General features: G+C 36.8%; 1 protein-coding gene across 5 annotated transcripts in view; it reads left to right on the plus strand.

Annotated features, from left to right (window-relative positions):
- LOC140880684 (uncharacterized) overlaps window positions 1-26,510 on the plus strand; it is a 49,077-nt gene extending 22,567 nt beyond the window's left edge. For 3 of the 5 annotated variants that reach the window (XM_073285331.1, XM_073285333.1, XM_073285334.1), the window contains 31 exons: window positions 354-423; window positions 1,942-2,005; window positions 3,455-3,603; window positions 3,720-3,847; window positions 3,920-3,977; window positions 4,170-4,267; window positions 11,529-11,613; window positions 11,744-11,809; window positions 11,894-11,953; window positions 12,705-12,791; window positions 12,880-13,066; window positions 14,353-14,396; window positions 14,468-14,599; window positions 14,702-14,830; window positions 14,971-15,023; window positions 15,095-15,143; window positions 15,608-15,666; window positions 17,576-17,712; window positions 17,792-17,946; window positions 18,651-18,779; window positions 18,852-18,937; window positions 19,033-19,148; window positions 19,239-19,351; window positions 19,501-19,624; window positions 19,780-19,901; window positions 21,566-21,752; window positions 21,866-22,034; window positions 23,216-23,540; window positions 24,152-24,291; window positions 24,376-24,777; window positions 26,158-26,510. In XM_073285331.1, the coding sequence (XP_073141432.1) occupies window positions 354-423; window positions 1,942-2,005; window positions 3,455-3,603; window positions 3,720-3,847; window positions 3,920-3,977; window positions 4,170-4,267; window positions 11,529-11,613; window positions 11,744-11,809; window positions 11,894-11,953; window positions 12,705-12,791; window positions 12,880-13,066; window positions 14,353-14,396; window positions 14,468-14,599; window positions 14,702-14,830; window positions 14,971-15,023; window positions 15,095-15,143; window positions 15,608-15,666; window positions 17,576-17,712; window positions 17,792-17,946; window positions 18,651-18,779; window positions 18,852-18,937; window positions 19,033-19,148; window positions 19,239-19,351; window positions 19,501-19,624; window positions 19,780-19,901; window positions 21,566-21,752; window positions 21,866-22,034; window positions 23,216-23,540; window positions 24,152-24,291; window positions 24,376-24,777; window positions 26,158-26,245 (3,811 nt within the window). In that variant the 3' untranslated portion in view covers window positions 26,246-26,510. Of the gene's footprint in view, window positions 1-353; window positions 424-1,941; window positions 2,006-3,454; window positions 3,604-3,719; window positions 3,848-3,919; window positions 3,978-4,169; window positions 4,268-11,528; window positions 11,614-11,743; window positions 11,810-11,893; window positions 11,954-12,704; window positions 12,792-12,879; window positions 13,067-14,352; window positions 14,397-14,467; window positions 14,600-14,701; window positions 14,831-14,970; window positions 15,024-15,094; window positions 15,144-15,607; window positions 15,667-17,575; window positions 17,713-17,791; window positions 17,947-18,650; window positions 18,780-18,851; window positions 18,938-19,032; window positions 19,149-19,238; window positions 19,352-19,500; window positions 19,625-19,779; window positions 19,902-21,565; window positions 21,753-21,865; window positions 22,035-23,215; window positions 23,541-24,151; window positions 24,292-24,375; window positions 24,778-26,157 lie in introns of those variants that run through there. The other 2 variants (XM_073285332.1, XR_012149710.1) reach the window with 2 other exon arrangements.
- Window positions 26,511-27,247: the final 737 nt, after the last annotated feature.

Genomic DNA, 27,247 nt, shown 5'->3' on the forward strand with positions numbered 1-27,247 from the left:
ATTGCACGTCCATGTACATGTTTTTGTTTGTCATTTTAATTCATTCTCAAACTTTGGACATGGCTACTCATATTGCTGAACCTGTAGTTTATGTGCTTTGAATTTGTTTATATGCTCCAGGGCTCCAAATTACAAAAGCTTTCTTAATCTTCATTGTTTTAGTTGCTTTCCATTTTGCTTTTCTTTTATGGCATTCTCTTGATGTAGAGGACCATTTGTGAAGCACTTAATTGAAGTAATCTCTTGGTTTGTTTTAGCTTTGTATTTTTGCTTTTCAGCCAGAATTTTTTGCCTTGGAGATAAAGATCAGTTTGTGTAGTTTTATATATTTTAATACCTTTTATGTATCGTAGGCATCCCAACAACTCAAATGTGGTTGAGGGAATGGTGAAAGCGCTTGCTGGAGTTGTTTCAAGTGTGCAGGTGAAACATGCACTTTTTCCCCAGCATTTTAGTTATTGAAGTGGATATGTTTCAAATTTTTTGCTGCATTCAGATTTCACTCTGTACCTTTATTTATGTTGTTTTGGTCTTGTTTTTTTTGTTTTTTTTTTGTTTTTGATAAGAAACTATAATTTTATTGATAATATGAAATTACTTAGAATACAAACAGTGGACCAGTGGTCCACAAAAGCAAACTAGTTTCCAAAGCAAACAAAGGCAACTATCAATCTAAATCAAAGCCAATTTCCAATCCCTATACAAGTCTAGTATCGCCAAAGATTGAAAATTTGAACCCTTGTGTGCCCAAATGGATACTCTCAATTTGATCTTGTCCCAAAGTTCTTTTACCGCTTCTTCACTGCCTTCAAAAATTCTTCTGTTCCTTTCCATCCATAACGACCAACACACGCAATGAACCACTGTTAACCAAAAGACTCTACCTCTCTCTCCAAGCCGACCTCCTAAATCAGTAGTATATAAGTCTTTTGTTGAGTTCGGAATTACCCAAGATAACCCCAATTCCTTGAGAGCTAGGTTCCACAAGGAACTAGAAAACGGGTAGTGAATAACCATATGATCCCGAGTCTCTCCCCCTTGTTTGCATGGCACACACCCTTCTTTTGATTTTATTATATTTACCTGTTGAAGTATATTCTCTTAAAAAATAAAATGGAAAAAAATAATTACTTTTTTAAACTTTAGAGTCTTAGGTATCTTTTTGTATTCGTTACTTTTGTTATTATCTCGAGACAGTGCAAAGAAAAAGTTGCATCTTCATGATAATTGCACTTCATTTTATTTTAGACTTGCAACATCTGGGATTTATGTTTCATAAATCAGCTAATTCAAGTAATCCTCTGTCCTTTTTATGTCCAAAATTCCTATTTTCTACTAAGCATAATTGTTAATGAAATATTGTCATTTTGATCTAATCCTCGAAAATTTGGAATTGGTCCTGTTAGCAAAGACTTTAAGCTGTAGGTTTCTGTTGGGATCATATTTAATAAAGTACTAGTAACCATCACATGTGGTTTCCATGTGCTCACATAATTTAATTATTTGAGAAATAAATATTTTTAAAAAAACTTTAAGAGAGAAACATGTGAGCTTTGAGATAAAATAGGGAGAAGTTGGAGAAAAATTGGGAAGAAGATGGAGAGACGTACGAAGATTACCAATAAGCCCATACCATCAAAATTACACAACAAATATCATACATGGGTAAAACTGAAAATAAACTTTGGTGTCACATTGACACACCAAAGTGGTTACTATGAGGTGCTCAATTATTATATAATAGTAAAAATTTACCTTTGAATCCATGTCTTTCTGTCCCTGGTTGATGTGTTCAGTCTTACACGACAGTCTCCATTCCAGTTGATTTCTGTTTATTTTCATTATTTTTTTCTTGGATGGTATGTGTAGCCATCCTGTACTATTTTACTGTTCCGTTTTGACACTCATGGATCTAAACAACAAAATATGGTATGCGTGCAGTACCTAGAAACTGGCGAGGAGAGCCTAGCTGCTGTTGCTGGTATGTTTAGCAGCAAAGCCAAAGGTAAGATGTGACATAGAAAAAGCCTAATGCACCGACTAGTCCGCTTATTGTAATTAATAGCCTTTACGTATATAATAAATTATCGTTTCTTATATAAAAAAAACACTGACTACAATGGAGTGATTATGTGACTGGTTTTATGTATGTATACATGAGTTTGTGCTTGATTACATTTTCTGATCTAATTTGCTCTTTATCTCATCCATATATTGAAAAAATTTCCATCAGAAAACTTATTATGTATTTGCACATAGAATTTTTTATGAGTCACCTACTGGCTTGGTATCTATATTTTTCGAAGGGGCACAATTGGTAATAATTGATGGCTGAGAAAATGAATCGGTCAATGAATTGAAAGTTTCTGAACCATTGATAAACTAAATTTGACGTTCTCTTTTTAGATGGTATCTTGTAGCGTGACGATGTTACTTTCAGTGTGGTGGTTGACTCTATGCTCTACTGGCACAAGATCATAAGTCATACGCAGTAGTTACTTTATTGTCAGCATCGCCTTTTGCTGGAATATCCGAATTTTGAACCAAGTCTGATGTGGATAGTTGGCTTGTAAAATCTTACACCTTTCGTCTAGTGTTATCGTTAAATTAGATGATTGGAAGATTTTTAATTGTCAGGAGCAATCATCTTAGGTACTGTTTGAAGTTAAAGATATGATAATAATGTAAAGATAAATAATCTAATATAATAAAAAAATAAATAAAAATGATAGTTAAATAGTATTTGGTTTGATTAATAAATATAGTTTGTTTGATTTGATTGATTAAATTTTAAATAAGGTGATAGTTACCATTTTGTCATTTTACTAATTAATAAAATACGAATACTATTATTTATTAAGGTAATATTGTAATTTAAATTCAATGATTTGATTGACTTAAGATAAATAAGTAATCATTTGATTGATATAAGATAAATAATTAGTAGATGGATAAATAGTATGACCAAGGAATCATGAGATTGGATAAGATAAATTATCAAAAGATTAACTGCGTGTAACTTGAAACGGTGCCTTAGTCATTACTCAATCTAAACACTTGAGAAGCTTGTTGTAGCATCAATAAATTGCGACACCAAAGAAAAAAGATGAAATCTAACAGTTGTGAAGCTTGAATTTGTTTTAGGATAATTAACCGAGATTTTACACTGGTCAATTATAACTCTTCCAATCACAACATGCAAGCATGATAACCGGTCACTTGCATCTCCTCGGTAACTGCTATACAATGATATGTTCTTAAAGACAAAAATCTATTGATGTGCTAATTATCATTTACTTCTTCACTATCTAGTATTGTGGTCGTCAGCCCTAGTCACTCTAATTGTGCATATTAAAAAAAGAGAGAATGAATAAATTATTCTATGAAATCCGAATCAAATATCACCCACTATTTACACAATGTTTATCTAATTCTACACTTGTCATTGTGGCAGGTGTCGAGTGGAGCTTGGATACTGATGCATCAAACGCTGCTGTGTTGGTTGCAAGCGAAGCACATGCAATAACTTTGGCAATTGAGGGTCTACTGGGAGTTGTTTTCACTGTTGCAACTCTGACCGATGAGGCAGTGGATGATGGTGAGGTGAGACTTGGAATCAATGTATCTAGCCAGTTATATTACTTTTTCCATGAATCTTACTTCAAATGACTTATTATCCTCTTTCTTCTTGTTATATATTTTTGTCCGGTTGCGATCAGCTTGAGTCTCCCAGATGTGATACTGATCCACCCACAAAGTGTACTGGGATATCTGCAGAGCTTTGTATATCAATGGTTGATTCAACGTGGTTAATAATACTTGATGCTTTGTCTCTGGTTTTGACAAAGTATGTAAAATTTTTCTTTGTTCTCCATGCTCTTGGAATTTATGCTCTTCTGATTTGAGATTATTGTTTTAGGTCACAAGGGGAGGCCATTATATTGGAAATATTAAAGGGTTACCAGGCATTTACTCAGGTTGTTATGTTCTTCCAAACATGTTAACTTACTCACTCTCTCTCTTTCTCTCTCTACACACACACACGTGTGTGTGTGCACCTTAAAGCATGGACTGCTCTGTGTTCTATTGATTCTTAATGTTTTTATCATTAGGTATTATTTTCTTGCTAAGGTACTTCAACATGTTTTTTTTTTATCATGATTGTGTAGGCATGTGGAGTTCTTCGTGCAGTAGAACCTTTAAATTCATTTCTTGCATCCCTTTGCAAGTTCACAATTTACATCCCCAATGAAGCTGAAAAGAGGAGGTATGTTTGTTGAGAAACTTACTGCCATATGAACTATTGTAATCAGGTGCTTGAAACCGAGAAATAGGAGAGCATAGCTGCAGAATGAATCCTAATTTACCTCTATGTTGATATCATGTATTCGGATAGGTTAGAGATGGCGATATAATGATGTTCCATACAGACTCATGAAAACTCCCATGACTTGGGGGTTAATTTGAGCACAATTGAGCTCAAGTAGACCATAGGTGAGCTCAAGTAGTATCCTACTCAAGCTTGATGTGAAAGTTCAATACAAGAGCCTGGTCTATAATTTATAGCTCAAGCTTGACTCGAATATTTTCAGGTAATTCGAGCCCGCACTCAACAAGCTTGAATTTTTCACGCACAATGCAATTGAACTTCAGTTTTTAATCATGTGCCAACGAGAATACATTGGTTGAAATGATTTTCATGTCTCCTAAGGAGGGCTTTATACATAATATTTACCGCCTATTCTAGAAAAGTCAACTATGCATTCGATCTGAAAAATAATGTCCTTATAATAAGAATTAAACCCCTATCGAAAAAATATAATAACACAAAATATTATGCAAGTTATATACATCAACTCTCTCTCGTAAGTTGCCGCATAGATATCAAACTTTCCCAACTTGGATAGTGCTATATAGAATGAGCCACTAGGAATAACATGAGTCGTCATATCAATTAGTTGATATGCACTCTTAATGGAAGAGACCTTTATCTTACCAGAATTTATGTTATCTTTTTAAAGTCCTCTTCTTTTTAGGAGTTTGTGTTTATTATATCTGGAAAAACCGGGGGGATTCGTCGTTTCAGGATCTATTTCCTTCTTTATTTCAGATTTCAACTGCTCATAATATGCCGATTTCTCTCTTAGCTTCTTTACTTCTTCTGTTGGTGTGTTAGTTTGTCCCACATCGGTTGAGTAAATAGCCTGAGAGTTTAATATATAGGCTTGAGCAGACCTTCCCTCTTGAGCTAGCTTTTGGGTTTGAATTAAGACCAAGTCTAATTTCTTAATATGGTGTCAGAGCTCAGGTTCCACCTTTATGTGTTGGACTGCCCATTGGGCCACCCGTCCTATTGTTGGGCCACCCGTTAATGTATCTATGCTCCAGATAGTTGGGCCATCCGTTAATGTCTCCACGCTCCAATCGTTTCATTGCTGGGCGTGAGAGGGGTCTATTGTCGTGTTAGTTTGTCTCACATCGGTTGGGTAAATAGCTTGGGAGTTTAATATATAGGCTTGGGCAAACCTCCCCTCTTGAGCTAGCTTTTGGGGTTGAGTTAGATCCATCTGGGCCCATAACCCACAGGTCCCACATGGTATCAGAAGATCCGGGCATTCTTTAGCCATGATCTCGTTCGGCAGTATGGCATCTTCCGAAGAAGATTCACAGTCCAAACTACCGCCCACCACCCCTGCCACGAACCATCTTCCCGACGCCTTTCCTTTCTCTTCTATCACATGCCATAAATTAACCGGCCACAACTACCTCCAATGGTCTCAGTCCGTCAAGATGTTCATTTGCGGCAAGGGAAAGGAGGATAATCTCTCCGGTGCCTCGACGTGTCCTGCTGTAGATGATGCAAAATTCAAACTGTGGACTGCCGAGAACAATATGGTCATGTCGTGGCTCGTAAATTCGATGACCCAAGATATAGGTGAGAATTTCCTCCTCTACAAAACTGCTGCGGAAATCTGGGATGCGGTTCGGACCACGTATTCATCTCAAGAGAATACGTCGGAGTTATTTCGCATTGAGGGACTGCTCTATGGTTTACGCAAGGGGGAGGACAGCGTTACCACATACTTTAACGCACTCACTCGCTTGTGGCAACAACTGGATTTGTTCGCATCCCATGCGTGGACTTGTACCACTGATGAAGCTCTTTTCCGCTCTATCCTGGACACTAAGCGTGTATTTCAGTTTTGTTGGGCCTCAATCCCTCTTTTGATGCTGTCCGGGGCCGTATTTTGGGCACAAAACCACTACCTGGCCTTCGTGCTGTTTTTTCTGAGGTACGCCATGAAGAAAGTCGGCGCCAATTGATGTTGGGCTCTCATGGTTCTTCTCCGTCTGTTGATGGGTCAGGCCTTGCCACTCATCGACCCATTTTCACTACTAGTCCAGGACCTACAACCCATTCACCAATCGCTGCCCCCCTTGGTGAGCCCAACATCCGTAATGGCCGCCCATGGTGTCCAAAGTGTAAACGGCCAAATCACACCCTCGACACGTGCTGGCGCATCCACGGGAAACCAACCGATTGGAAGCCGGCTCGGCCTCGCTAGTCCACTGCCGCTGCCGCTGATAGTTCTTCCTCTTCGCCGCTGCCCTTCACCAAGGAACAAATGGAGATGCTGAAATCCATGCTCACTCCATCCACTTCTTCCCCGTCACTCATAGGGGCTGGTAATAGTGCCCATCACTCTGGTATTGCTCACTGTGCCAATGCTCTACTTCCACAACAAAAATTATCTAATGTCTGGATTGTTGATTCGGGTGCCTCCGATCATATGACTGGGAATTTGTTGTTATTTGACTCTTATCGTCCTTGTGAGGATTCTCGTTCCGTTCGCATTGCTAATAGGACTACCTCCTCGGTGGTTGGTATTGGTTCAGTTACTCTTAACCGGGATATTTGTTTACAGTCTGTTCTCTTTGTGCCTGAGCTTACTTGCAATTTATTTTCAATGAGTCAACTTAATTCCTCTGCCCATTGCGGCACTATATTTAATAGTGACTCTTGTATCTTTCAGGATCTGGCTTCGGGGAAGACGATTGGCTGTGCTGATCTTAGTGCTGGTTTATACCTTCTTCGGATGGACGCTTCTCCCAGAATTAGGCCTCCAAGTGTTCCAGCCTCATTGTTTTCCACTTCCTGCGCCGTTTTTAATTCCAATAGGGATAGTGACTTGTTATTATGGCATTATCGCTTAGGGCATCCAAACTCTTTGTATCTCTCCAAGTTATTTCCATATCTTTTCAGTAATAAAAGCTCAAAAACTTTACAGTGTGATATTTGTCAGTTTTCTAAACACACACGTCACTCTTTTACGTCCCAACCTTACACACCATCGGCCCCCTTCTCCCTCATACACAGTGATATCTGGGGTCTGTCGCGCGTCAATAATGTCACTGGCGCTCGCTGGTTCCTCTTATTTGTGGATGATCATACACGGCTCTCTTGGGTCTTCTTGATGAAGGATAAATCTGAAGCCACGTCATTGTTCAAAATTTTCCATACCATGATTCAAACCCAATTCTCAGCCAAGATCCAAATACTCCGTTCTGATCGAGCCCGTGACTATTTTAATGTTGTATTGGGTGATTACCTTGCCTTTCATGGCATTATTCATCAAAGCTCGTGCGTTGACACCTCTCAACAAAACGGGGTCGCTGAACGTAAAAATCGTCATTTACTTGAGGTAGCTCGTTCTCTTTTATTCACAACCAAAGTACCCCAACACTTCTGGGGCGAAGCTGTCCTGACTGCCACATACTTGATTAATCGCATGCCTTCTCGGATACTGAAATTTCAATCCCCTGTCCATTCTCTCCTTGCATCGTACCCCAAAACGCACCTTATTCACTATCTTCCCCTCGAAGTCTTTGGTTGCTCTGCCTTTGTCCACGTTCATTCCCAGCACCGAAGCAAACTCGACCCTCGAGCCCTAAAAAGCATTTTCCTTGGGTACTACTCCAATCAGAAAAGCTACAAATGTTATTCCCCTGTCACTAGAAAATTCTATCACACCTTGGATGTTACCTTCTTCGAAAATGAGCCTTTCTACCCCAATTTCTCCATTCAGGGGGAGCGTAGTAGTGAATCTCCAAATTGGGATCCTTTACTGCTCGAACCCTTGAATACCCTACAGACAACTCTGCCTGAGTCTCCGTCTGACCCCGATCCTCGTCAAACACCACTCAAGGTCTATTCTAGGAGAAATAAGGTTCAAACGGAGATGCCACATGAACCAGTACCAAATCACCCAGACCATGACAATTCTTCAAAGTCAGAGTCCACAAAAGATAATCAAGGTACTGTTGATCTCAACTATGACTCTAATAATGATGACATACCTATTGCATTAAGGAAAGGGAAGAGGGCATGCACTCAACATCCAATAAGTAACTTTGTCTCGTTTGAGGGGTTATCACCTGCATATCGTGCTTTTGTTTTTGGTATAGATAAAGTTCAGACACCATCATCTATCGAGGAAGCCTTCAAAGATCCAAAGTGGAAAGCAGCAGCCTTTGAAGAAATCAAAGCCCTCGAAAAGAACAAAACCTGGCAGATTACTGAACTTCCACCAGGGAAGCGAACTGTGGGGTGCAAATGGATCTTTACAGTCAAACATAAGCCGGATGGAGGTATTGAACGGTATAAAGCATGTCTAGTAGCAAAGGGGTACACACAGTCATATGGAATTGATTATCAGGAGACTTTTGCACCAGTTGCCAGACTTAACACTATTAGAGTACTTTTCTCTATTGCTACAAATCTCGATTGGCCCTTATTCCAATTAGATGTCAAAAATGCTTTCCTGAATGGTAATCTTGAAGAAGAAGTCTACATGGACATTCCTCCTGGATTTATGCCAGAAACAACAAAGAACAAAGTGTGCAAGCTAGAAAAATCTTTGTATGGGCTGAAACAAGCACCTAGAGCATGGTTTCATCGGTTTACAAATGTGCTGACTAGTGATGGATATTTACAGTGCCAGTCCGATCATACTCTGTTTGTTAAAAATTCTGATGACAAAGTTACAGTTCTTATTGTCTATGTGGATGACATTGTGCTTACTGGAAATCATGAGAGGGAAATGAATCGGATAAAAGGTGTTCTTTCAAATGAATTTGAAATGAAGGACCTTGGATCTCTTAAGTATTTTCTAGGCATGGAAGTGGCCAAATCTTCACTTGGAATTTCAGTTTCTCAACGGAAGTATGTTCTCGATTTGTTGTAAGAAACAGGAATGCTAGGATGCAAACCAACCGACACCCCAATGGATCCAAATGTCAAGATAGGAACAGAAGAAAATCATACACCTACTGACAAGGGCAGATATCAACGATTGGTGGGTAGACTTATATATCTCTCTCATACCCGACCAGATATTGGCTTTGCTGTGAGTGTGATCAGCCAACACATGAATAACCCAAGTGTAGAACACATGGAAGCAATATATCGCATACTGAGATATCTAAAGGGAACACCTGGGAAGAGATTACTCTTTAGGAAAACTACAGTCAGAAATGTGAAAATATTCAGCGATGCAGATTGGGCTGGCTGTCCGATTGACAGACGATCAACTTCCGGGTAGTGCTCGTTTGTGTGGGGGAAGCTTGTGACTTGGAGGAGTAAGAAACAACCTGTTGTAGCTTGCAGTAGTGCAGAAACAGAATATCGTGCATTGTCCAATGAGATATCTGAAGGAATGTGGATAAAAAGACTGCTCACCGAGTTGAGATTGGAAGATAATCATCCAATAGATATGATGTGTGACAATCAGACCGCCATAAAAATTGCCAGAATCCCAGTGCACCACGATCGAACCAAACATGTTGAGATAGATAGACACTTCATCAGTGAAAAGATTGAGCAGAAAGTAATCAATCTCCAGTATGTTCCGAGTCACTTGCAAATTGCAGACATCCTTACAAAAGCTCTAGCTCGACCCACCTTTGATGAGTTGAAGTCCAAGCTGGGCATGATAAACATTTACTACCCAGCTTGAGGGGGAGTGTTGAATATTCTTAATATTCTTTTTCCTTAATTCCTAATATTCTCAATCTTTGTAATATGGGTAAATTATATTTTAAAGTAGGAATAGATTACTTCCTTAATTTAACTTATTCAGCTTTATAAATTAGGTTGTATCTTTCATTCATTATTCAATGAGAATAGTATTTTTCTCTACAATACATTCTTTCTAGTTTTTCTACATCTTCTTTATCATGGAATTTACATTTTTGTAAAACGATGAGGGATGTAGAAGTCAATGAGTTGAGCGTTCTTTTGGGGGTTAGAGATGAACACCCGCTAATGTTTCTACGCTCCAGTCGTTTCATTGCTGGGCTTGAGAGGGGTCTATTGTCGTGTTAGTTTGTCCCACATTGGTTGGATAAATAGCTTGGGAGTTTAATATATAGGCTTGGGCAAACTTCCCTTTTGATCTGGCTTTTTGGGGTTGAGTTAGGTCCATCCCATAACCCATAGGTCCCAGGATCGGAATCTGGGCTCTGATACCACGTTAAAAAATGAGACATTGACCTAATTCAACTCCAAAAGCTAGTATAAGGGGGGAGAGTTGTCCTTGTCTATATAAAGAACTCGCAGGATATTTATCCAACCGATGTGGGGCACAATTAATATACCAACATCTTCTTTATCATGGAATTTACATTTTTGTAAACCGATGAGGGATGTAGAAGTCAATGAGTTGAGCGTTCTTTTGGGGGTTTTAGAGATGGCCAGGTTGATTGTAGGAGTGGATGACATCAGAGTCCGGGGTGGGGATTCGCCTGGTCTTTCTCAGATAAATCGTTTTATGAATCTTTCTTTCGGATTAGTATGTTTCCTTTGCTTACTCTTTCCAACTCTATTTGGAAAGTTCTGATCCCACCAAAGATTCAAGTATTCTCCTGGATTGCGGTTTTGGGTAAGTTCCGATTTGTGATTCGATGCAAAAGAGGTGGCCCTTTTGTGCTCTCTCCTTGAACCGGTGTGTTCTTTGCCGGAAAGGGATGGAACTCAGAATCACGTGCTCCTTCCTTTTTTGCCCTTACGCGACTTCTTTTTGGGCCAGAGCTTTGGGGTAAATGGGATTGATGTGGGTAGTACCAAGATCCACGCAAGATCTTCTCACTTTGGATCTTGGCCGTCTTCTGGGAAAGAGGTGGATAATTCTGTGGACAATAGCAATGCATAGTATTTGTTGGTCAGTTTGGTTGGAACGTAATAGGAGAATTTTCAAAGATATTGAGGAGTCGATTGATGAGTGCTGGGACAAGATCAAGATTCTAATGTGTACTTGGATAGGAAAGAGCTTAGAGTTTAGAAATTTTTCGATCTCGGATAATTCGAGGGATTGGAGGTTTATTTGTTGTTGATGTGATAGGGCTTTGGTTTATCCATTTGTCTGCGGCGGACTACCGACTACTTGCCCGCTTTTTGTAATTATTTGCTCTTTGTAAAAAAGAAAAATTTTATCTGGAATAACCAGTGCTTATTGGTGTCTTATTTCCAGTATACTACTATCACCTAGTTCAAAACGGGCTGAACAATTAGTCGACCAGAGAGAAGGCATTGTTCTCACTCCAAAAAACGTGCAGGTTTCTTTGCCTCTAATTTCTAATTCACTTTATATTCATCAACTTGTATTGATGGTGCAATTCCCAAGCTCCATTTGCTAAATTTCTCTCCCAGTTTGTTTATGGCATGTTGTCATAATTGCACAAACAGGCTCTGAGGACGCTCTTCAACATAGCTCATAGGTTACAGAATGTATTAGGTCATTCATGGGTTCTGGTTAGTTAGTCCAACTGTTTATATCTAATTGAAAGATAGTCAAATTTTAGTCCTCGCTATTTGTTTTACCTTTACAATATATAGGTCTTGGAAACTCTATCTGCTCTTGACCGGGCTATTCATTCTCCGCACGCAACAACACAGGTATTATGTAAATCATATTTTTAAATTCAAGGACTGTGTCCGCATTTTTTTGTTAACTTCACCTTCAAACAGTTATGTTGACACATATAGAAAATGTCTGGAGATACTGTAGTGACATTGAATTTGCAGTTACTCCATTTTCTGTTACTGCTTCTTAATCTATACTATATATAAAGCTTGAGACACCAGATATCTTCGGTTCATAACAAACCTATTTCTCATTTTGTCCAATTGGATAGCTCTTCCAGCTCTTCGGTTATTTCTTGGGACTTGCATTTCCATTTTCCGGCGGGATTTTAGGGATGAGGAAGTAAACGAGTTGAGTGGTTTTTAGGATCTCTAGATAGGGTAAGGCTGGTCGGAGGGGCGATGGATTTTAGATTTTGGGTTGGGGATCCTCGGAGATTTTCTCGGGCAAATCTCTCTCTACTATATGATAAAATCCATCATCTCCTATTTAAAAATAATAGGAGCCGCTTATCAACTTCTTTCCACTATATATTTTCTTCTTTTTTCCTTCCTCAATTTTTGTTTACGTACTTTTTATTTATTATGTTACACATGCATAGTGTGTGCCTCGATCGCTAGTTTATATAATCTTTGTTAGGATTGTTAACAATTTATGACTTGTAATAACCAATTTCTCTCGTTTGGAGACTTGGGCACTGTATTTATAACTGTTGTACTGCTTTGAGGTTCTCGTAACTTAATGCTTAATTCACTCTGAATTTTGGCCTTTTCAATGATGTAGGAGGTTTCCATGGCTGTCCCGAATCTAACTAGAGATTCATCTGGGCAATATAGTGATTTTAACATTCTCTCTTCACTCAACTCTCAGGTTGTTTGTTTGGGTTGTATATTATAATTAGTATCTTATATGTACAGAAATCTGATCCTCTGTGACTCCCCTCCCCTCTCCCAATCAGCTGTTCGAGAGCTCGTCACTAATGCATGTATCTGCTGTGCAATCGCTACTTTCTGCGCTGCGCCAGTTGTCGCGTCAATGCATATCAACAACTTCGAGTAGCTTTGGGCAGACATCAAATCAAAAAATTGGAAGCATTAGTTTTTCAGTGGAGAGAATACTCTCTATCCTCGTCAATAATCTTCACAGTATGTTGGAAAATTTATTTCACAGGAATTCTTTTGTTCCTTCTCTGTCTTTCATCGGCCTTATATAAAGATTTGTTATGGTTATCCATGCGAGTTACCTAATTGTAATTGAGAAAAAATTCATCTGTTTCTAAATTATACTTCTGACTTTGTTGAAATGTTACGTGGAAAATAAAATTTGCAGTTTCTTTACCTTCGGATTTGAAAGGTATAGATGTTAAAAGAGTGACAAGTCTGGTGACTCGATTTATTTTTGTGCATTTTTTCCTTTCTTCTTCCCTTGCACAAATCTATCGATTAAGTAGGTATCGGGTTCATGCAGATTGTAACTTTCCATATATGCAGATTGTAAAGTATACTAAGAACTCCAAATAAGCTCACAAGCAAATGGTAGTAAAGTCCTTATCCCGACAATCTAATAAAAATATTCCTTCAAAGTCTTTGAATGCTATTGAGTCACCCTGGTTCTTGAATGAGCATACATGTGGCAGTTTTTCTTGTTTTATGTTCAGTAAAGTTCCTGATAGGTAATATATCTTCATGGCTGGTTATTATGACCCAACAATTTCCTATCAAAAAAAGATTATGACCTAACAATGTTCATTAGTTACCCAGAATTTTGCAACTTAACTAGATCTACATGTATCTCTAGAAGGACCAGAAACTCATGGATGATATGATTAGGGAGTCGTCGATTTCTTTTGTAACTAGCGAATATCTTATCTGCCTTTTGTAAGTTTTATTATCTTATATAATATATAAGAGATTTGTTACCTATTAAAAACATGACATTTGTTTCTGATAAAAAAAAAAAATAATATATAAGAGATTCTTATCAAAAAAAAAAAAAAAATTTCATCTAGATTTTAGTTTTACATATTGAACTACTTCAGTGAATAATGAGTTGACACTTGACAGTATTGATCCATTTTGTGAGCTATGAAGTACCAACAAGGTTCAAACTCTCTGGCTCCAATTGGAAGGCTCAATGGTTCCTTTGTGAGCTATTGATAGATTTATTTACTTAGAGAATAATTAATATTTATTGAATTCAATTCAAGCAATGAAGATTTACTTTTAGTTTTAGTTGAGAAGCGAACTTTTGCTCAAAATGTTAAGGTAGGGCTGTCCAGAGTAACATGCAGTCTTACATGTGTTTAAACCCTAATTTGGTCTTTAAAAAGTTTTATTGTCTGGGCTCAGCTTGGCTCCAAGGGGCGAAGAATCTTGAAATATCATGTGTGTTTGCGCGCCTGAACTGTTGTATGTTTGTCTACTTTTTACAGGAGTGGAACCATTATGGGAAGAAGTAGTTCTCCACTTCCTTGAGGTCATCCTTTTAATACTCATACATGCCTTTGTCATGTGCACTTGTCTCCATAACCGTTGTGTGTTTTGCAGCTTTCTGAGAGTTCAAACCCGCAACTACAAAATATGGCCCTTGATGCATTGGATAAATCCATATGTGCCGTTTTAGGTTCTGATCAATTCCAAGAGCGTTCTTCACCTAAATCTGTTGATGCATCAAAAGATGTGAGAACTTTATATGTTTCCCCTTTAAAGTCCATTCTTCAAGTTCTTTGGTGCTAATATAGTGGTTCTTAACATATAATCTCCTCAAATTTTCTATGGAAGCATACTGACTATTCAAAGTTGAGATCACTGGAATGTGCTGTCATCTCTCCACTAAATAGTCTTTATTGTTCATCTCAAAGTATTGACGTTCGAATAGGATCTTTGAAGATACTTCTGCATGTTTTGGAGGTAGCTTTTTGGTCTTTGTTTGATCGAACTTTCTTTTTTATTGCATTTTACAGAAACCACGCCACTGCTCTAACTCTTCATCTTTTTGTGATTTTTATGAAACTCAACTGTTTTTGGTTTGAACAAACGATTTCTTTCAGAGGCATGGAGAGAAGTTGCGCTATAGTTGGCCAGATATTCTTGAGATGTTGAGGTGTTTTGTTGGTACAGATTCCTTTTTGTGATCATGTAAGAATCATTGCTAAAACTCTCCAACATTCCCAGGTCAGTTGCTCATGCGTCAGAGAAAGATCTCATCACACTTGGATTCCAGGTGACGAACAGCATCAAAAGCATTGATGCTAGAATGTTACATTTTATTTTTATTTTTATTTTTTAAGTTTTAAAATTTTGTCAAAGTGTTTATATGTTGGGTAAGTTGGTTACTATACAACGATAACTTTGTGTGGGGTCATCTAATTTGGTTTGCCCATACTTCATTCCCCTAGTTGGAGCAACAGTGGACCAGGCTGGCTACGCCTTCCTTGCCTACTCACAAAATTTGCTTCAACTATTTTTTGCTGTGATATTTGGAGTTTGACTCGGAGGTCTTTTTATTTTTTTTACAAATGTCAGATTGCCTGGTGGGATGCCTTTTATTTGGGTCCATGCATATCAAAATTTTGCACTAAATTTCTGTATCTTTTTTTTTTTCCTAAAAAAAATTATTTGGATTAGTATAAACTCTAGATGTTCATGAATATTCCTGATCTGCCTTTTACTCTTCTTTCTCTGTAGAGTCTTCGTGTAATCATGAACGACGGGCTTCCCACTGTGCCTACCGATTGCCTCCCAGTGTAAGTTTCACTATTCCATTAGTTTCCTGGTCGTCGTGTCATTTCCTTGACATTCTGTAAGTTGTAACATTATGATTACTTCTGTGTTCTTATTGTTAGATTATGGGGGCAAAGGTTCTAGATGGCTATGACTTCAACAAATAAACTGACGAATTTGCCTTTGTTGGGAGGAAAAGAGTGGTTGCTCCAGAAAATGAACACTGGATAACATTTTTGGATTAACATTTAAAGCAGAGATACGAACAAACAATGAAAACATTTAAGTAACAAGTTTCAGTCTTCACTAGACTTCAATCTGATAAATAGCTGGATAACAACTTAAAAGACCAAAAGAATAACTGCTGTACAGCTGCTTGAATGGTTAAAAATCTAACAAAACATAATTAACATAGAAAAGCAACAAAATCTGAAATTGGGGTTCCTGTGCAAATGAATGGTCTGGTTATATTAAAAAGATTTTAAGTATTTGTTGTCTTCATAAATGTAGAGTTTATCATTTTTGGAAATAATTGACCCAATGAAAATAGCACAAAAGAAAAGTATGCTTTGTTGGGGTACTCAACCTGTACTTCTGTTACTCATCCAGAAACATAACAAAGATAAATCTATTACTGTGTGAAATAACACCATTTCAGTTTTGGCATAAAATTAACTTTTAGTAAAAACCGAATCTCCTCCTTAAGGAATTGTTTGAAATGTATATGCAACAAAATGAACAGACAAATATCTAATTCTAGCTGAATACCCGAAACAATAGCATAATGACTGTCTTAATCTTCAAAAATAATTTTTTTTCCAAACAAAACCATCTTTATTGAATGGTCAGAAACACCGTATATAGGAGAGGACAAGGCCAACACTTCCCAATAACTGAGTTTCAACCCAAAAAAGATTACTGCACGCATGCACTAAATGATAACACCCAGCTATCACTAAGGTTGTGCTTGGACTGGTGGATTTGATTTGGAGGAAGGATTTGGGGGATGCGTATCAAATGACACCCATGAGGGACGAATTAACAATTTGAGGGATGATTTCAAATTACTCCCATTCGAGGGATGAATTTCACACGACCGTGGAAGTAAAGAATACATGCAATCCTCTTTTATTTCTTTTTTTTTTTTTAATAAGAAACACTATTATATTAATTACGGGAAATCTATTAATTAAAATAGGCGGACAAGTGATCCGCTAACAACAAAAGTCTAATTATGACCCTACTCAAATAAAAAATAGACAAAAAGCCCAATCTCTTAATAAATATGAGATTGAGACATTCTCAAACTCTACACGAGACCCAATCCAAGTAGAAATTCGAATTTTGATATTTTCCCAGCACTCGTCAATCCAAGTAGAAACCGATCCTCTTTTATTTCTTCCCCTCGATGCTTCATATTTCTGTCATATCATTTAACAATTATCTGAACTATGTTTTTGTTCGTATATAATATATAAGCGTTTCTTATATAAAAAAAAACAATTTTGCAATCTTTTTTAGAGCCCCTCAAGGTTTTCATACAGTAAGAACACTTGATGAATATTGCGACATTTACAACATTGTAGCTGAATCTGCTTTCTTATCAGCAGTAAATGGATTGAATTGTGATGCTGATGCTGCCTTTTGCATATTGATGATATATTCCTCCATATTTCAACCTTTTGCGATTTTAGATTTGCATAGGGATTGGAGCTTAGCTTTGAGCTAGATTTACTTGAACCTCTTTTGAGGATTAGTGGATCACTGGTCCACAATTTGTACTCTAATTATCTTAATTATTAATAATATTTATGTTTCTGATAAAAAAATAAAATAAAAATGATATATTCCTCCATTTCCAAACTTCTCTGTTATTGTTATTAAATACACCTCTGTAATTTTTAATGCGTGCTGATTCAATCTGTTACGCAGATGTATTGATGTTACTGGAGCATACTGCACTCAGACAACTGAATTGAATATAAGTTTGACAGCTGTGGGCCTATTATGGACTGCTACTGACTTTATTATGAAAGGTTTTACACACTGGACTGAAGAATTAGGCACAGGTTTTGTGTTTGCTCTAGAACTTGTCATATCTTATCTAACAAATGTCTCTGTGTCTAATGGACTTGCTTCGAAATACAGATCAAAGAAATACTAAGAGAATGGAAGAACTAGCACTCAATGCAGATAATAAAGTTTTTGAGGGAACATCCTTATCGAATACTCTGGATCATGACACATTGCTCTTTTCTGTATTCTCATTACTTCAGAAGTTGGGGGCTGACGACAGACCAGAGGTTGTGTAGATTTCAAAAGAAAAAGTTGCAATTATGTGAATTTCCCATGCTCAGCCAGTCAGCCGAGATATTTTTGGATCATATATCCCACGAAAGCAAACTTATTTCGAATGAGCAACTTTTGCCGTAGCTTGAATTCTGTCTTCGTACTCTATGACTGTTGATTTGTTAAATTCTTAGCCTTTTCTCATAGTCATTACTTTCATTGAAATGTATATCATTGCATGAAACTCCTTCACTAGCATTCTTTTTATTATTCTCGTTCTTTCCATGCCTGTAAGTGGGCTTGTGAGATATCTTCATATTGATATAATTATGACCGAGGGGCTAGTTATTTTGGTGCCGTTGTACTGGAAGATGGTTTTATATTTTACTGATGTCATCAAACATTCGACTTTGATCCAGGAAGATCAAATTTATTTCTTAAGTGCTTTATGTTGTGTGAACCACACACTTAATCTAAAATTATGCATATCTATGCCATTCGCGAGGAAACTTTTTTCTTAGTTTTTGTTTGTGGCTTATCATGTTATCTAGCTACGATGCCTTCACTTGCTAATAAATTCCTGGTAGAGTAGTTAAACAAATACTTTTTTCTATGCTTTGTTTTTGCACTACTCATGTCAACGAAAAGGTAATAGATTTATAGGTCTTATGATTACTGGGTGGTCTTTTTCTCCAGCTAAAACTCACTCTATCTTTAGGTTAGAAACTCCGCGGTCAGGATGCTTTTCCAAACTCTAGGAAGTCATGGGCAGAAACTTTCAAAAAGCATGTGGGAAGATTGTCTTTGGAATCATATTTTCCCTACATTGGATCGCGTGTCCCACATGGTAAGATGAAAGTATGAAAAAGTCAATGTGTTTTCCTGAAGCCTTTTGACTGAAAATATTTTCATTGTTTAGGCGGCAACATCATCGAAAGATGAATGGCAAGGTAAAGAACTTGGAACTCGGAAAGGAAAAGCTGTTCATATGCTTATACATCACAGGTTTAATTGATTCTGTTTTCTTTAGTTTGCACAAATCTAATTTTCCCTTAAATTACTTCGTTGTAAATCAATGTGTCTTTCAAAATAATTGGCAGTCGAAATACAGCTCAAAAGCAATGGGATGAGACACTTGTGCTGGTGCTTGGTGGAATTGCCCGAATTTTACGATCCTTTTTTCCTTTATTAAGAAGTTTAAAAAACTTCCAGTCTGGTGCACTGATTTCCTTTTTCATTAATTTACTAAATGTTGATTTGTTTAGAAATTTCAAAATCAATTTTGAAATTCTTTTTCTGTATTCAGGATGGGAATCACTTCTTGTGTTTGTCAAGAATAGCATTTTAAATGGTAGTAAAGAAGTTGCTCTTTCAGCAATAAATTGTTTGCAGTCGACTGTTGTTTCTCCATCCTTGAAGGTGATTCCCCTCTCCTTTCTTATGGTAAATTTTACCGATTATTTGTGACTACTTGTGTTACCTGTATGATTGCTATAAAATTTCAGTAATTTATAGTTCATAGACTTGTAAAAGTTTGTTTCTTCTTATTTTTCATACTTTTTGAGCAGGGGAATCTTCCAATAACATACACTAAGTCGGTACTTGATATTTATGAGGCTGTTCTTCAAAAATCACAAAACAGTGATGATCATGTCATAAGCAAGGTGAAGCAGGAGATTTTACATGGGCTTGGTACTAAATCGACATCTATCATAATTGCTCCTATCAACTTAAATATAATTTACTATGCATACTTTGTATCGGAGACCCACGTCACACTCGACTGTCTCATGATAGGGAAACTAACTAGCTACTAAAATTTTGTCTTTCAACTTCGTTTTTGGCAGGAGAATTATATTCAAATGCTCAAGAGATGTTTGATGATGACATGTATAATCAACTGATATTGGTCATAAATAGAGCCATTGAGGAAGCCAAGCTCTGCAATAGCAATTTTGAAGCTGAATATGTGAGTAAAAACTTTCCATTGAAAAGAACTTGCCACCTTGTGAAGTAGGGGTGGGCATCGGGTTGGATAGTAAAAGTTACTACCCGAGCCTTAAAAAATTTTGGTTACCCAAGTATTGGGTATCCTGAAATTTCAGGCATGCGGGTACCTGGAATTTACATTGAGTTGAGTACAGGTAATTGGGATCTTATTTAACCAATGACTGGAAGTAACTTAAAACTGATCCACGTCCGAATAAAATTGATCCATGGCCAAAACAAGAAGGCAAGCAAAAGCATCCATTTTAGCCTTCCGCAAAATCAAATCAATCTCTAATCCTCCGTCAAATGCCCTAGATTTGTTGAGAGACATGAACACCTCTCCGTCCATGGACAAGACTTCCTGCTATTTCTGGTTCTTCACCCAAAACCCATATCGTAGAGATCAAATTTTGGCAACCCCACCACCGAGAACAACCACTTTGCGATCTGAGCAACTTTTTCTGTCAAATTTGGGCGATCCCAAACTTAAACACCTCATATAAAATTATCATCCAAATCTATTACTTGTCAAAAAAAAAAACAAGGTGAACAGAGCATAGAGAAAAAAGCTTAAATTTAGAACCAAAGGTGGAATGCCAAGATGATGGATGATGGTGGGTTGACAGTTATGAAGGGAAAAACAAAAGATGGAAAAATGGTTGGATTAAGAGAAGGGGAGGCGGATAAATGGGGAAATGAATTTGGAATAGGACTTTAGGTTTGATTATTTTACTTTGCAGGTACCCGATACTCAATCGGGTCTGTCTTATTTTCCAATGGGCAATGTAGTAACTCCTAGGGTGTTCAACTACATTTTGGTTAAAATTCGAACCAAATCATATTTTATCGGTTTTACAGAATTCCAAACCAAACCACGAGTTATATGTAACCAAACCATGAATTTCGGTTTTAACGGGTTTGGATGAATAATTTTAAGTTTTTAATCTCACGGTGAATTAATGAATAAGATATTGTAATTTTGTTAAGTAGCCAATGTCATTTGATAGAATTTGAATGCACATTTTATTTGATGGTGGACTAGAATAATTATAAGTAAAATATCTTAAACTAAAATACTATTCAAGTTACAAAATTTTGCGACTTATGATAAACCTTTTTTTTAAAAAAACCTAAAAAACCTAAACTTTTAGGATTGTGGTTATATTCATTTGATCTAAAATATGCAATAAATAAATTATCAATCTAATTGGATTGTTTACAAAACTCACGATAATAGAATACAAACTAAAAATCAAATAAAAATATTTCTATATCCAAGAAAAAACACACTAACTTAGCTAAATTTATTACATAATTTTCTATATTAATGTGATTAGTTTGGATTGGTTTGGTTCGTTTTTTTTAATCCAAAACTTAAACCAAATCAAATTTTTTGGTTTGGTTGATATTAACATTAATCTAAACCTTGATTGGCTGAAAATGATCCAAACCATACGGTTTGGTTTTGTTTTACAATTTGGTTCGGTTCAGTTTTGTTTCTGAACACCCCTTGGAACTCCTTTACATGTTCCTGCAATAAGCAAATTCAGTTGGATGATAATATGAACCTTGGAAGACTTTTGGCCTGGATCTCACATAACACCACTATCTTTGATAAATCTACATTTGGATTTTCTTCCATAGGGTCATGTTTCGCATGTGCAACGCACGGTACTGGAAATTATACCTCTGTTACATCCAGCTGGGCACCTAAGTTCAATGTGGATCGTGTTACTGGAAAATTTTTTGAATTATCTTCCTGCTGCTAATACCTTTTTAGACAACCCGGAAGATGATACTAAACAAGTCAGTGAGAACACTCATATCTCTGGTATGCCGTGCCCTTTTGCATCTTCTCGATTATCAAGTTAAATTTTTTTAAATCTGTCTTCGAATATTATTATATAGCTGATATTCCTAATGGGATCTCTTTGTTGCAAAAAGGAAGAGAAGGTTTAGTCCATAATGCTAAATTATCATCGACCACAGTGGAAAACGGAACAAATAATTTGTTTGCGGAGAAGCTCGTACCGTTGCTGGTTGATCTATTTTTGCAAGCTCCGGCTACAGAGAAGTATAAAATTTTTCCAGATATGATTAAAAGTCTAGGAAGGTGAGATCAAGTCAAATGCCTATGTTTCCTGCAGTTCCTTGTGCTAAATTTTTTTTGAATGTTTGTTGAGTTCGGTTGCAACAGCTGCTGTCAGATATGACATTTCAATTGTTTTTGTCCCATTCTCTTCTTAGTTCAGATTTGTTTTAGTCTATTGCAACTAATAAAGGCAAGGTTCAGCATGCTGCTGTATCACTCTCGACACCATCTAGTCTAGGTCTCCACTTCTCAAGGTCTCCTTCACATTGCTGATCTAGTCTTGCACATCATCGCATATTGGGTAAACCGCCAGTTGATTGTGTCAAGGCAGACCCTACTGTATATCACAAAACCATATATACATGGAGGGTGGTGACCTACGGGAGGAAATAAATCTGATACCTTTGGTATGAAATCGGTTTGAATATGGGTAAGGAATATGTTCACAAAGATAGAAGATGAGTGAAGAAAAAATAAAGCTAGAGGGTGAGGTGACATGCAACAAAATAGAGTAATTACCCCCCATGTGAAGGCGCAGCTCTAACGAGATCAAATTAGAAAACCTACAATATAAAATAAAAATAGAAGAAATTATGAAATGACAAGCAAACATTGTGCTAAAGCATGTTTAATGCAGCAGAATTATTTTAAGAAATAAAATGATGAAGACACATCATTTGCTTTCAGTTAAATGTAGTAAATCGTAATTGCACTTGTAGTGTTGTCAACACAAAGTTGGTTTCGTTAATTCGGAAGCTCATTAACAAAGTTTTAATTAAACGAATGTTTCGATCTCGGATTTATTACGAGATTGGGCTTTTGCATTTTGTTGATAGGGGTAGGATCATGAAAGCTTCTTTGTCGATGGCGGATAACTTGTCCGCATATTGTACATCATAATTTTAAAGTAATTAATATAATCTTGTTTCTTATAAAAAACAAAGTTTTAATTAAACAGTTGGGCAAATAACTATGACTTGCTGTAGCGACACCTACACCTTACGTCTCAGTTCCCACTTTCAAAAATCTGTGATTTGCCTGTAATGTTGTGTAGAAGACAAATAGTGAAGTCTGTCTTGTGATTTATATTGGTAATCAATGTTGGAAATTTTTGCATCTTTTTATTTATGCATAGCAGTAATTTGTACTTGATTCTACACTATAATGTGGTTTATGCTAATATAGTCTCCTTTTCTTGTTAGGTGTATGACAACAAGACGAGATGACCCTGATGGTGCACTTTGGAGATTAGCTGTCGAAGGCTTTCACCTTATTCTGATTGATGATGTCAACAAACATACCCCAGTATTTTCTAATGATCTTTCTATTAGCAGATCTTCAAGAATCCATGTCTGGAAAGAAGTGGCTGATGTGTATGAATTATTTTTAGTGGGTCATTGTGGCCGTGCTCTACCTTCCAGTGCACTCTCATCGACCGCACTCAAAGCCGATGAGTCTCTTGAGATGAACATCTTAGACATTCTGGGTGACAAGATTCTTAGATCACTGACTGGTGTACCTCTTGATGTAATTTCCATCCACCAGACTGCAATATATATATTTGTCCTTTGTGCACTTTGTAATGTATGCTTTAGTTTCACCATTTACTGTATAAATCATACTCCAGAAACAAATTACCATCACAGTTAACTTGGTGTTGCAACTTGCAAGAATGTTGGACTGAATTTTCATATCAACAACTTGTACGCTGGTTCAACTCATGGGATCCCCAAAAATTATTTACTTTGATTATGAATTCCCCTTGTTTTGACTGCGATCCTTTTCTATAGCGGTGTTGTTTGGGTGAGAATATAACCTATTTGTTTAGGAATTATTTGCAACATGTGAATTCTCCTTTGGGGTTGATACACGCTATTTTGTTTGAAACGGTCTTCTTTGGCTGATGTAGATAGCTTCCATAGTAACATAAAATTTCCATTTTATTCTGTCACCAATTTCATCGGCCTTGCTGCTAGTTTATCTTTCATTTTAACTGTTAAATCATTTGCACTTCTAGTTTATCTTTCATGAAACTTTTCAATAATTTGCAGTTCCTGCCTTTGGATTCTAGATTTTTGTGTACCATCTGGTACAAGATTATTTGCTATGATCTGATTTATGGATATTTATTTCCGCAGATTGTACAGAGACTGATTTCTACCCTTGATCGATGTGCATCGCGTACTTCTTGTTTGCCTATCGAAACTGTTGAACTTATGCCTTCTCACTGCGGCAGATTCTCTTTGACATGCTTGCAAAAGCTTTTTTCCTTGAGCAGGTACTTTGAAACCTGTAGTTAACCATATATTTCTCTGACGACTGTTTTCTCTGTCCAAATTTTAATTGATGATCTTTCTCGCAGCTATGAGACAAGTGATTGGAATTTGACCAGATGTGAAGTTAGCAAATATTCGATCATCGTACTCGTGTCAAGATGTGAATTCATATTGAGAAAGTTTTTGACTGATGAGAACGACTTGGGTTGTGATCGAAGAATTTCTATGCCTTTTCATTTCTCCTCTTCATTTTTAAGCCATCTGAAAGCCTACATTGTATGTGCAGGTCAACATTCATTACCACCAGCAAGATTGGAAGAAGTGATATTTGTACTACAAGAGCTCGCCCGTCTTGTAATTCATTTGGAAACAACATCTGCTCTTCCGTTGCATCCTCACTTAAAGAAGGGTCTCTGTGAGGATAATCTGAGAAGACGTTCACATCTGCTGGTTCTATTTCCATCCTTATGTGAGCTTGTCATATCAAGGTGAGAATGTGAATTTTGTTTTAGTAAGGATTCTTTTTTACAAGTGTGCAACTTTTACGTCATAATAATATATTTCTTTCCTAAAACTTTAAGAGAAATTCGCTCAAATGAAGGTAACCTAACAAATAAACAAATGATAGACTTTAAAAGTTTGAATGAAAGTAAGGTGGTGGTATCTATTTGTTAAAAATATGAACGACAAGAGAAGGGAGAGAAATATTGTTTCTCATATATTTTACTAACTTTTAGAGTACAATATAAATAGAAGAAAAGCTAACCTAATAATCTGAAATCCCTATGTTTCAGTATTATTATTCAAACTAGATATGTTATCTTCTAATCCTACAAAATAAATGATAAGATAAGAATACTCAAAATTTAAGATAATATCCATATCTCCAACACTCCCCCTCAAGCTAGTGAATAGATATTTATCATTCCTAGCTTGCTTGTCAATTCTTCAAATGCTGTTTTCGGCAGGCTCTTAGTCAAGATGTCTGCAACTTGCTGCCTTGAAGGAATATAAGTCATGCACACACTCTTATCTTCAATCTTTTCTTTGATGAAATGTCTATCGACCTCAACATGCTTTGTTCTATCGTGGTGGACCGGATTGTGGGCAATATTTACAGCTGCTTTGTTGTCACAATAAAGCCTCATAGGTTCTTTGTTGGGTATTTTCAGTTCTTCAAGTACCCTTTTTAACCATATGCCTTCACATAGTCCTTGAGCAACAGCGCGTAATTCAGCTTCTGCACTACTCCGAGCCACTACCGATGTTAGAAATTAAACTTGGACCTAACTCACCTCAAAAGCTAACTCAAGAGGTGAGGTTTGCTCTTGTTCATATAAAGAGGTCCAGGTTATTTAGCCAACCTATGTGAGACATAAATCAATACACCAACACACCCCTCTCACGCCCAGGAATGAAACGACTGGAGCGTGGATATATTAACGGGTGGCCAACTATGGGACGGGTGAGGCCAACTATGGGCCGTCCAACACATAACGGGAACCCGGACTTTGATACCATGTTAAAAATATGAACGACAAGAGAAGGGAGAAAAATATTGTTTCTCATATATTTTACTAACTTCTAGAGTACAATATAAATAGAAGAAAAGCTAACCTAATAATCTGAAATCCCTATGTTTCAGTATTATTATTCAAACTAGATATGTTATCTTCTAATCCTACAGAATAAATGATAAGATAAGAATACTCAAAATTTAAGATAATATCCATATCTCCAACAATTCCCATCTTACCAAAATCTTCTGCCGCCCAGATACAGTAATTTCTTTCCTTTTTCATGAAAATTTGTCTGCATTGTCTACATGTACCTATAATTTGACTTCGTCTTGCCATCTATTTGGGCAGTGAATCTAGGGTTAGAGAGCTTGTACAAGTATTGCTTCGACTCGTTGCAGAGGAATTGGGATTGATAAAGCTTAACTTAGCCATTTGATTCCAGGAGCGTCCTGCTTTGCAACTACGGTTTTGTTTGTCCATTTGATTCATTAAAGAGATATCGTAGATAGGTTACAGGGGAGGATTTTTTTTCTTTCTTCCTCCCGATGATAATATTACATGTATGTTACAGAGTAATAATATTTACTGAATATGGTCTCCCTGTGAAGCTGGTGAACGACTGAAGCAAAAGGCAACATTTTGTATTTTAACGGGATTTGCTTGCTAAGTTTTTCATGACTGGTTCTTGTTTGGGAAATTTATTTGCTTGTATTTTAAACAAGTCAAACCGGTACCTGTATCAATATATAAACTTTTGATTGACTTTCTAATTAACGATTATGGAATTTCATGCTTGGTTTCACAGTGTCGACACGGGCTGATAAAATCCCGAAATTCGGTTATCGTTTGTTGATTAGGATGTTTATTTGCTACTGTCCTAATGCAGTGGGATCTGGATGTGTCTAGATCAACATGATTCGGGCGAGCTAGTCGTACCGTGAACACAAACTATAATTCTGCCTCTTCTGACACTAAAATATAGAATCAGTCCCTTTGATATGTATGCCACTGTTTTTTCTTTTTCTTTTTCTTTTTTTAAATTTTTTATTCGACATCCATGGTTCATTTTCCGATCCCATTATCCCATGTTCGGACACGAAGGACATGCGATGTCGACATAATCAATGCCCCAACTTTCCAAAAAGGTATTATTCATGAAGTTTGATGGTTTCAGATCAAGAAAGTTGATGCCATCTACGTTAGGGAAACTAAAATGTCCACTGCATTTAATTTAATTAATTGATTTTTATGTCATCCTATGAATAGTTTATACCAGAATGAAGACAATTTCAAGTTGAGTAGTACACTTATTTTTTTAGTGCATACATTCCCTAAGAATAGAAATTATCTATTTTTTGAGACTCCAACTTCACATAATGTACATAATATTTACTTTTTGAGTTCTGATAATGTTTTTTGTTGTTGGAAAATGATGTCA

The sequence above is a fragment of the Henckelia pumila genome, chromosome 2, assembly GCF_033568475.1.
Source record: "Henckelia pumila isolate YLH828 chromosome 2, ASM3356847v2, whole genome shotgun sequence".
NCBI classification, from domain to species: Eukaryota; Viridiplantae; Streptophyta; class Magnoliopsida; order Lamiales; family Gesneriaceae; genus Henckelia; species Henckelia pumila.